The sequence below is a fragment of the Telopea speciosissima genome, chromosome 7 (assembly GCF_018873765.1).
Source record: "Telopea speciosissima isolate NSW1024214 ecotype Mountain lineage chromosome 7, Tspe_v1, whole genome shotgun sequence".
Classification (NCBI taxonomy): Eukaryota; Viridiplantae; Streptophyta; class Magnoliopsida; order Proteales; family Proteaceae; genus Telopea; species Telopea speciosissima.
In genome coordinates, this window is record NC_057922.1 from 28,366,408 (window position 1) to 28,378,398 (window position 11,991).

The window sequence follows — 11,991 nt, forward strand, 5'->3', positions numbered from 1 at the left end:
CCCAAATTCTGGTCGAACCTCCCTCCCACTGTCCCCTATACTCGATCCAAAACCTACCTCAAATCCCACCTCTAAACCCTAGTTTTAATTGTTTTCCTATTTCTAAAACCCAAAATCCTAACCCTAATTCTGCAGAATTTTCAAACCCTAATATTTTTATACTATAATAACCCCCTAGACCTACCCATTAAAACCCTATAAACCTCATCATCAACATCTCACTCAAACCCTAGTTTTACCCTAATTTACCCATACTTAACCCAATCGGCCAGCACTGTTTGAGTTCCTCCTTTACCTGGCTCCTAGTAGGAGTGTCTCCTATTCTAGGACTACATTAACTTGGTATCAGAGCCATGGATGAGCATGACAATCTAGTGCTGAATGCAAATCTGCCACTCGATCCAATGGCTGCTATGTTAGAGCTGTTTCAGAAATTGACTGCTCATTAGAGGGCTGCAACTGAAGCCCAAAAGGCTGCTGCCGATGCCATCTTGACTAGGGTGCAACGATTAGAAAAACAAAGGGTTCCCCTTGATAGAGACAGCAACTTACCCATAGAGGAAGACAGGTACCAACTCCATTCAATGGTGCAAAGACTACCTGACAGAGATGAAGATCACAGAGATGGTCATAGAGACCACAGAGACCATTCCAGAGCATAGTTGTCATGGCGTCGCCATATCGACGCCATGGCGTCATATTGCTAGAGAAGTGGGCATATCGACCACCGATATAGATGATGTAAGAATATTGACTGATATGGCCTCCATGTCGTCGCCATGGCGCCACCATGGACGCCATACCCGACATCAACTATCTTGAAGGCCAATTCTGTCTTTGATTCCGCATTTTAAAACCTTGTCATCAACTATCTTAGACTTGTTCCAAAAGTCTAGCTAGTCATAAGGTTAAATTTGAGAAGAGTGAAATCTTCTTTGGTAAGTGTATTCATCCGGATCTAAAAGAGGCAAATCTGCCATCAGTTGAAAATGAAAGAAATATCCCTTAATTATTTCTATTTGGGACCTCCTATATTAGGACGGAGGTTTAGAACCAATTGCCTCTTTAATGTTCTCAACAGAGCTCACAACAAGCTAGTCTCTTGGAAAATTCCCCTCATTTCCTTAGGTTTTTTTGTTTTAGATAAATTCCTTTCCTTAGTTGATAGGGCCATTTTAGTAAAATTTGTTCTTAGCTCCATCCCAGCCTGCTTAATGTCTTACTTTTTGTTCCCTAAGTATTGCAGTGCTAGACTAGATAGTATTAATACTCATTTTTTGCGAGGAGATTCTAAGGACAACAAAAAAATCTCTCTAATTCCTTGTAGGGGTAATTACTATCACTATCCTACCTTAAACTTCTTTTCTGAAACTACTCTGCTTTTAAACTTTTTCATCTCGTTCTACCCTCATGTTTTTAAATACCCAGATTGCCCTTCCTTTTCACCTAGTAACCTGCTAATCTATTTAACCTACCATTCTTCTTCTATTTTTTACTATTTTTGTCATTAAAATAGTAAAAAATGAAAGTACCCACCCGCTTCTTCTCTCTCCCATTTTTTACTGCATTTGTTTTTTTTTTTTTGTTTTTTCTTTAATTTTTCTATTTAATTAATTTTTTATTCAACATTTCATCCTCATTGTTCTTCGAACAGATCATGGTTCTAATTATCGGTATCGTATCGCCCGATAGTACCGGTTTTTCTAGTCACTGATACCGTATTGGTAGCACGGTACGGACAAGGGGTAAAATGGTATGAAAACTCATTTTTTAAGGAGATTCAGGGGTAATTTTGTCCGATACAATCGATCCAGCCGATACCATATCGGTATCGTATCAGTTTGGAAGTTACCGATACCCGTTCCGATACCGTGCACTAAAACCATGGAACATATCGACTCTCTTCAAAGCACCCAACTTCGTCTCTCTCTTTCTTTTTTTATTCAATTTACATTTTTGTGTTTTTTATTTTTTATTAACCTACAACGCGATTCTCGAGTCGTCACTCTTCTTCTCCCTCTTCATATTCGCAGAAGCAAAAGGCAACCCTCCCTCTCCATTACAATTGATCTCTACACGACCATCTTCATCTCCTCAACCTCGCAGCCATGGGATAGAATGGCACAAGATCAATCATCAGATTGTCTCTGCCTTCTTGGCAATTTCAGTTGAGAATCCATGAAAGATGGATCGGATTCAGAGAAGGGAACGCACCTATAACGGAGACGAAGGAGAAGAACTGGATCACGATGAGGATCAAGTCAATCTGTTTGATGAAGAACGATGAGGATGAAATGTTGCATAAAAAATTAATTAAATAGAAAAATTGAAGAAAAAAACAACGAATGGAGTAAAAAACGGGAGAGAGAAGAAGCGGGTGGATGCTTTCATTTTTACTATTTTAATGACAAAAATAGTAAAAAAATATAAGAAGAATGGTAGGTTATTAGCAGGTTACTAGGTGAAAAGGAAGGTAATTTGGGTATTTAAAAACATGAGGGTAGAAGGAGATGTAAAAGTTTAAAAGCAGGGTAGTTTTAGAGAAGAAGTTTAAGGTAGGGTAGTTTTAGTAAATATAGGTTAAGTGCAGGGTAGTGATAGTAATTGCCCCTTGCTTGTAAGGGTTCTAAAAATTAAGTATTTTTCCAATGGAAAGTAGTTTTTTGTCTCGGAGTGTGGCCTACGCCAGCACTCACATTTGTCTATGTCTCTCCTCTTCAAAACAAGGGGCCAGAGGTGTCTTTTCATATGAGGAGGAGAGAGATAGACTCATGGGAGTGCTGGCTTAGGCCACACTATCGGACAGAACCTTTTCCAATAAAAGCCTAGGCTTTAGATTTTAAACAAAAAAAAAAAAAAAAAAAAAAAAAGGGGTTTGTGACTTTGTGGATTTGGAACAGTATTACCCATATCCTTCCTCTTCTTGAGAGTATGGTATGTCTGAAAGTGGATTTGGTAGAAAATGAAAATGTTTGGCAAGATCCATGACTTCCTAAATGGCCAGATGTTATATTGATTCAGGAGGTCATCAACAGAATCACGTAATTAACAAGGTTTCTGACTTAATTTGTGATAGACAACGGAATGTTTTCCTAGTTAACGTCATTTTTCATAAATCGGTGGTGTCTAAAATCTTCTCCATGCCTTTTTCTGATTCAATACATGAAGATTTCTTAGTTTTTCATTTGACCAAGAAGGTGTCCTCTCATCGAAAGTGGCTGCAAACTCGATTGCCCATCTTAGACCAGCTTCCTTTGTGGATATGAGGAACACCTTTTGGACCAGTCTTTGGAAGAATAAGATTCACCCGAAATTTAAAATCTTTCTTTGGAAATTTTTAAAAAATGACTTATGTACCAAGGGTAACTTGAAGAGGTTTTTTTTTCCTATTGAGGATCTTTGTTCTCTCTGTCATTTGGCGAAGGAAACAGAGTGACATTTGTTTATGTCATGTCATATCTCCAAAAGCATATGGGCAAGTGGACTTCTAGGATTAAGAACTAAACACCTTTACACTACTAATGTGATGATTAGTTGTTTACTATTACTTCGAAAAACAATAATTCCAGTTATTCTCCATTCAATTGAATGAAGATCTCATATTTCATGTTCGAGTTAAAAAAAATCAACTTTTAATTATTTAATTAATTTTTGCACATAAACTTATAATATTTTTGAAAAATATTTTTAGTCTTATAATATTGTTCCTCATCGCAAAATATATATTTTTTTTGGGCAAATATTTCTAAAGGAAATAAATTTTTTTTTTCATATAAGCAGATTCGTTTAATTTGCTAGAAAATAGGATTAGAAGATAGGCTTTCTAGATGTTCAGAAAGCCATTGATTTATCAAAAGAAAAACCATCATCCCAGTTTGTCTTTTTAACAATACAAAAAATGAGTTTTTAGAATGTGTCCTTTTCACAATGCTTTACAATTTTTCAGATAATTTACTGAGATTTTGCCACAAAAGATTTTTCTTTTCAGTAACATGAGTTTTTCCTGGGACCACTTGTTGACTAATAAGATGGTGAAAGAACCCTTTATAACATGCCCCTACCCAAATGTTAGATCAGTTATTTACCACAAAAAAAAAATGTTGATCAATTGGTTGCCAAGTAGAAGCAAAATTCACCAATCTTTATGAATTTATCAATCCTCTTTATTAAATTCTAAAATTTAAAACCAGCCAATCAAATTGATTTCCATCCCTTCGGTGAGGCTAAAAATTAGGTGCAATATATTTTTTATTTTTTCCCAACTGCTCAATAACAACGTACAACAAAAATTTTGTCACCTGGGTAAGGTATCAGCATCCATTGATTCTACTTTGAATCAGTCAGAAATCAATCATAATCGACTAAAACATTAGAAAGTCAAATTGAGAATAAGAAGCAAAAATTTTCTCTTATCTTTGATTTTTTTTTTTTTGAAAAATCATTTTCAAAAAATCTTGTATTGTTGAGAGTGGGTCTTGGTGCAACAGTAACGTTGCTCCATTGTAACCAAGAAGTCACGGGTTTGAGTCCAGAAACAGCCTCTTTACAAAAACAGGGATGAGGCTGCGTACTTTATAACCCTCCCCAGACCCCACAATGGTGAAAGCCTCGTGTACTAGATACGTTCTTTTTATTAACTTTTTTTTAGGGAGAGGATTGGGCATAGTGCCTGCGGCATGGGATCATTTCCAGGGGGGAGGGAGAGGGTACCTAGCCTTTTCCCCTAAAAAAAAAAAAAAAAAAAAAAGATCTAAAGTGTGCATCCATGCATGACCGATGCTAAAATAGATTTTGAGAAAGTCACCATTAACGGTACGATATCCATCTCGTACGCCCCTGAGCTGAGTTATGCACTTGTGGAGCTTGATGAGCTAGGGAGTAGTAAGAAAAAACTCTTTTTTTTTTTTTTTTTTGAATGAGAAGTAAGGAAAATCTTTTAGTCCACATTAGTCACCTACAAAAGTGATGTTGAGGTTGTAAGTATTCTTTCATAGAACATACAAGCGATGTGGGTTCAAAAGAAAAAATATCCCTTGTTGAGAATGTCTAGGTTGGGTCCGATGTGCCTTTTCACACATCAAAAGTCTTCAACTTCAAATTACAACATGGAACCCTTTTTGGTGTATTCAGCAATCATATGTTTCAAAATGAAATTAAACTTACAACACCCCACTAGAACCATTTTGATGTTCTACAACACAAGATGGGTTTGTACAATAGTAATTCTGTACAAGATGGGTTTTCTTTACCTTATCCCACCAACAGATCTTCTGATTGCTTTTCAAACCAAGTTCTACACAGCAAATTTCAACTTCCTTATAATGGATACAATAAAGTTCTTGAAATAAAAATTTCTTACAAACACAGAGACTCCAAACCCCAATTTCTTATGATTAGCTTCTTGCAAGAAAATGGCTCCCAAGTCCCATTTGAGTCAGACCCCAACTGCATGCTAATGAAAGAGAAAAGAGAGAAACTCAAGCTTACCTTCTTCTCTTGGGAAGTTAAAAAAAATTGTTGTTTTCATGTGGAAATTTTGGAGAAATATGTGCATAAAATAATGCTTTCATCATTCCCCATGACATCTACCTCTTTCCTGTGCAAATTTCAATGAAATAAAGTATATTTGTCATATTATATATCATCCATTTGGAAATGGTACCCAAAAACAAGGCCAAGTCTTTGGGCCTTGTGTTGCAGTAGTGTAACCTCTATCACCATGAATATCTTGCTTGAGCTGTATTGAAGGTGATTGAGGTGGCAGTCTACTGAGCAACAATGCTAAACAAATAGACTTTTCAAACTTCTATATGTCGGTTCAAATGAACATGGAAATGCTTCACTACTATCTTTAGCTACCCTTCCTACTCTTAGATCATGTACTAGATCCTCATAATAAGACTTCGAAGTATGAAACTCAATAACAGGTTGGAAATTCCTTAATATATTATACCATGGAGGGTGAATGCGTATCGGGTTTCCCACCTCGACCTCCACATTGCCACATATGGTCGGGCTGAAGATGACGGTCTTTTTCCTTCTTCCTTTTTCCATAATCTTTTGGGTGTTCTCTGCACATTTGTTTATCTACACAACAAGCAAGTTAAGCATGTCATTGTCAAGCCCAACCCAAACCAAAAAAAAAAAAAATGCATACAGATTTAATCACTGTGAATCACAGCACATGTATGTAATGATCCTATGGGATCGAAATCCCTCATTAAGTCATCAAGAGGCTCTAAGTTATAGGGTGATTTATTGTATCTCAACAATTATGAGTTGCGAAAAGGAGAAGCTCATTTTAATAGACCATAGTCCCAAGAGATGAACATTTATACATCACAGTTAAATCTTGAACTCCCTCATGGTAGGCCTTCCTAGTTCTCTTGGCAACAAAAATAAACCAAAAAGCAGCAACCAGATAACTCTCAAGTTATATTGTCAAAAGATGTACACACCTCATTGTTTTCACCAAGGGAACAATGACAAACTGTCAACTTCGCATCCAAGCACCTTGACAATATTTTCACATCAATGCATCTCACTTTGTCTAAAGAAGAAAAAGGGGTCAACAGGAGTCGAACATTAGAAGAAAGAAAAAAAAATTGTATAGGCAAATCTATGGAGGCATGAAGTCGCAAAATTATTTTTCTGGTTGATGATTTATATTAAGTCATCCATTATAGTTCCATATCCAAGCATGCTTCAAACCATAAAGGCAACAAAAATTCCAAGAAAACATAAGGAGAAGAACTTTACTGGGTGAATGGGCTACTGTCTGTAACTGTTTCCAAAACTCTACATGTCTTTCCTTTTCAGTTTGCATAACTTGTAGCAACCTCCCATGGTATCCAGTTCTGCATAATTCGATAGCAAACAAGTACACTAGAATTATAAATCCAGTTTCTCCACTTCAATTGGGATTAGTTATCAGTAAAATCTAAAGGTCAGTGACAAGAAAGCTGACCCTGTCTCTTTAGATGTTGTGAAGAGGATCTCCCTCTTATTTGCAGCTGCAGTATTTAAAGCTTCCTGGAATTGATCTGCCATAGTGCGCACCCTTGTTTCAGGAGTCACAGGTTTTTCCTGATTTTGATCACTGGTCTGAATAAGGAATTGCAGCATGCATTAATGGATCATAAAGAACAAAATATAGCTATGAAAAACAAAGTTAGCAAAGTCAAAGAATAAACTTAATCCCACGAGATCACCTCATCCTCACTTGATGTTCCACAACCAATAGTCTCAGGAAAGTCTTCATTGTCAAAGGCTCTATTTCCCAAGGTTGATATATTTCTCTTCGTGTTGAGCTCTAATCTCCTTCCTTTTGTCTTACAATTCTGCAGTAAAAGCTCAACCAAACTAAGATAGAGAATTGCATATGTAGAGGTGGCACTTTGTCAGGCTGGATTAAGTGTGTCAGGTTTAGCATCAAGTCTAATGGCTGACTGTTGAATCTAGATCCGGTCTGAATCAAAACCTTATTAGGATCAGCAACCCAAGACCCAGAAAAGAAGGCAGGGAGTGGGTCTTAGTGAATGGGGTGGATGCAAGAGATTCTATTTCACTTGTGGTGGACTGAGCCACTTCCATAAAAAATTGCAATCCTAGCCCTTTCTGCATTCAAAACTGGTCAGGCTGGCCATCTTTGAGGGATGGAATGAGAAGGCAGGTTGGCCGATGTAGCCAAGAATTACCACCGCTATGAATGTTATTTATTTATTTTTTTTTTTTTGGGGGGGGGGGGGGGTGTGGAATAAAGTTACCGGTCAAAGGAAAAAAGCAGATCACCTTTGAGGCCTCAATTGCATGACCATTCCTGTCCTGAAGACCTTCAAGAAGCTCGGCCATTGAATGCTCCAAATGTCTGTTCCCAACATCTAATAATTTAGCAGGCAATTTATGAACATCAGACTGTTTTTTCTTTTTCTCCTGAAGATTCTCCAAGAGCTCAGTCATTGAGTGGTCTATAGCTTTGTGGTCAAGAGTTCCTACTCCCACAGGTAGCTGAGAAACCATGGATGATTCGTCACATTCATCTTTCACCATAGAAGGCAAGGATGTTTCTTCCATATGTGAGTGGTAATGAAAAGAAAACCTGGGCTTAGTTTTGCCTCGGCTTCCTGAAGCAGCTGTTGTCAAATGGCTAACAGAATATTAGAGTTGTAAAACAGGAAATCTCATATCATGCAGTTTGCTGAAGAATTAGAAGGATTATTATTTCTCAAACCATAGGTAGTGTCATTAGCTCTTTTGGCCCATTAAAAAACCATGTCCAATAGAAGATCAGTTCTTCAACCATGTTAGTCAAAAGGCTAACCGATGCAATCCCAGATCGCATCAAGGAGTTCATAGAGTCCCAAAGAGCACACCCTAAGGAGCTCCAACGTTCAAGCTGTGTCAAGGCATGACTTCAGAAGCAGCAGGGAACAACCTGAGACACAGCCGGCCCGCTCAACTCAACTGCCACGACCAGCCGGTTGACAGCCAGAGTTTGAAGCTTACAATTTTCTTCACAAGATTTGACAGATTTGCTCCCTTTTTGGCTGTTAGATTGTCCCCAAGGCTGTGCTTTCCTTTCTAGATGAATTGGGATGCTTGGGGATCACTTAGTTAATATTTTTTATAGTTTCCATTATTATTATTTCTGGTTTTAAGTTATTTCCAATGCTATCTCACCTCCTATTTAATTATTTCCTTTCTTTTGTAATTGATCTCAGTCGTAAGATCAAAAGGGTAGAGGCTTCAGATTGGGGTTTCATTTCCTTTAAAAATGTAAGGGCTATGAACAGTTTACTCAGTTGAATATTGAATTGAATACTACACCATAATGTGTTTTGCAGCCTTGAAGAGCATCTCCCTTGAGCCTTGAAGAGCTCATCCCATTCCTGAGTTCTTTGATTGCATATTGATTTCCATCACTAAATCAGCATGTTTGTAGCTACACCTATATGCACCAAGATTCTCATCTAAAATTTTTATGTAATCTGCATGTCTGTATATAGATGAAGAGTATGTCTTAGATTGTCCCCAAGGCTGTGCTTTCCTTTCTAGATGAATTGGGATGCTTGGGGATCACTTAGTTAATATTTTTTATAGTTTCCATTATTATTATTTCCGGTTTTAAGTTATTTCCAATGCTATCACCTCCTATTTAATTATTTCCTTTCTTTTGTAATGGATCTCAGTCGTAAGATCAAAAGGGTAGAGGCTTCAGATTGGGGTTTCATTTCCTTTAAAAATGTAAGGGCTATGAACAGTTTACTCAGTTGAATATTGAATTGAATACTACACCATAATGTGTTTTGCAGCCTAGAAGAGCTTCTCACTTGAGCCTTGAAGAGCTCATCCCATTCTCCCCCACCGCCCCTGAGTTCTTTGATTGCATATTGGTTTCCATCACTAACTCAGCATGTTTGTAGCTACACCTATGTGCACAAAGATTCTCATCTAAAATTTTTATGTAATCTGCATGTCTGTATATAGATGAAGAGTATGTCTCAAGAATTTTATAACTCCAATGCTGCTTACAACTCCGGTAGTCATTTCACAAGGCTTAAAGCATATATTAAGATCACCTCCATTGTCATTAATCATAATGCATGAATCATTGATAACCAACAAAACCTGCCTAAGGCTCTGTAGCACTAGGTTAAGGCAATGTCCCATGCAAATAAAAAGATAATATGTAGAAAAGAGAATAACAAACAAATGTGAGATGTGATCCTCGTATGGAATATAATGAATGAGACATACATAGTGAAACAAAAAACGGGAGAAGGAACTTAAGGGAATCACCTGATCAATGTCTTATTTAATAGGATAGATTGCTAAATTTCTAATTATCATGTATGCATGGGGCACACATAAAATGAAAGGCATACTCCTCATTGCATTGATAGGAAGAGGAAAAATACCTTTTAAGATTTTCCTCGCATCAGAATGGCCCACATAGGATGAGGAACTTCCAGTGTTTTCATGTGAAAATACCAAATCCTCAGCTTCTTTAAGAACTGAGGACCACATGCATGTTTCATCTTGGTTTTCAATCTCTATGCCGTGCAGATGATCATTTTTGAACTTGAAGCCCCCAGACATGACAGGAAGTTTTGAGCCCATATTGTTCTCCTTTCCAAAAAAGGAAGACAAATTCCATGAGGGTCTTGGAGGAGTACAGAGAGATACGGAAATATAATGCCAACTCGCAAATGTTGGTAAAAATAAGGATACATGTATCTAGAAATAAAATACATGGTTTGACAAAATATGATGATCTGAACCTTATGGCTACAAAAGTGGTACATATCAATGGAAATGAAGAGACCATTATCGTGAATACATTTTTCTTCAAGTTTATGCCACGGATATCATCCGTACCATTCATTATATAGCAACATTGCATCTCCCACTATTGCTGTTCAAATATACATAAAGTGAGGCATGTTGTCAACACCAAGCTCTATATATCAACCATATGCAGGTGAGAGATGCAGAGTCACCAGATAAAATATTGTCCTGTTAGTCATTAGTTCCAACCAAGAAACCAAATTACAACAAATACTGAGATATAGCATAATCATAGACCAGCGATCCTAGACCAAACTTTCATTTTATTTAGAAATAAGCACAAGCAACAATGTGCTAATAATCAGAACAGTTACATACATAAAAAAGAGACTAGTCATGAAATGAAAGATAAAAGATGACATTGGGAGGGTTTTCTATTTTCCAAGGCTAAAGGATTACATAGGGATGATTAACAAATAAGTATTTATGGAGTTTTCTAGCTCAATTTACTAAGTTCATCTTGATTTAATAATTAGGAGTTAGCAGGGAAATCTTGAGACTGAAGCTATTCTATCCGAAAGTCAAGTCAAATCGATGACAAGTAGATGAAGTGACTGGTTATTTGAAGGTGACTAGCAAAGACAAGTGGAAACCACAAGAACACATATGATTGCATCAACTTAGCAAGCCCGTATGACCAGTCAGCTATTGATCAAACGAAAATTGATAATCTCTCTTTTTTACAATTATTAGTAAACAAAATATAAATACGTTTGGTTTAGTTAATTTCTGTAAGTGTTGAAACAGGAATTGTATCGAGCATTTCAAGGAATGTCTGAAGTGAAGTTGCAAAATTGGGAGTGAACTCAACCCAGTAGCAGATCCAAAAACTGGAGCTCTTGAGTCGTTCGAAACCCGTAAACTGGCTTCAGCAAAAGACAGAGAGAGAGAGAGAGGTGAACTGGATTTCTAAGTATGTTAATGGATCATTAATCTTTCTGATACTATAAATAGAGATGGGTAATTTGTACTTGTGTCATACCTTTTTCCGTTTGGGTTCACATAAGGATTCACGGTCGAAGTCTTCATCGTAATCTGCAGATCAACAGAATAACATAGGATGATTAAATTCACAAGAAGTCACCGTTTCAACTATAAATTTCAAACTTCTTTCAAAATCTCGGTCTACTGAATCAATTAGAGAGAGAGAGAGGAACAGAGGTTCGGTGCCAGTGAAGGAGGAGCATTGAAATGCCGTTCCACCTGTTTGAGTTACCTGAAATGCTCTGATCAGAATCTTGATTATCCTGCAAGCAAAAATGATTATTAACGAACCCAGTAAGGAAACTAAGAGGTTTCGGAAATCAACAAAGAAGACTTCTCAACATAGGTTTTGCCAGGAAACCATTTTAACTCCTCTCTGCTCGGTTGCTCCTCCGAAGTAGCCAAGATTATAGAGGAACTGGACTATGGAAGAACCGAAATAGTTGCACGCTGGGAGACTTGAGATGAACCATCAAACTCTTCCAATTTCCAAACGTGTATTTTTTTCCGATAAAAGTTTCTACATAGACATATTGCAAATGAAGTTTGTATTGGGTTTGGTATGGTTTTGGTATTTACTTTTTGTCTCGAACTGAAATCTTATCAAGTGATCCGGTTCTACTTGGACCCTAAAAAAACCCCCCATTGGATCGCGTATTC

General features: G+C 37.1%; 1 protein-coding gene across 1 annotated transcript; it reads right to left on the reverse strand.

Annotated features, from left to right (window-relative positions):
* Positions 1 to 5,282: 5,282 nt before the first annotated feature.
* LOC122669823 lies at positions 5,283 to 11,776 on the reverse strand. The gene is made up of 11 exons (XM_043866683.1): positions 11,693 to 11,776; positions 11,564 to 11,594; positions 11,330 to 11,382; positions 9,918 to 10,128; positions 7,792 to 8,132; positions 7,212 to 7,340; positions 6,968 to 7,104; positions 6,760 to 6,857; positions 6,459 to 6,550; positions 5,954 to 6,087; positions 5,283 to 5,596 (listed from the first exon to the last, which is right to left on the reverse strand). The coding sequence occupies exons 1-11, from the start codon at positions 11,693 to 11,695 to the stop codon at positions 5,524 to 5,526; spliced, it is 1,302 nt and encodes a 433-aa protein (XP_043722618.1). The 5' UTR covers positions 11,696 to 11,776; the 3' UTR covers positions 5,283 to 5,523.
* Positions 11,777 to 11,991: the final 215 nt, after the last annotated feature.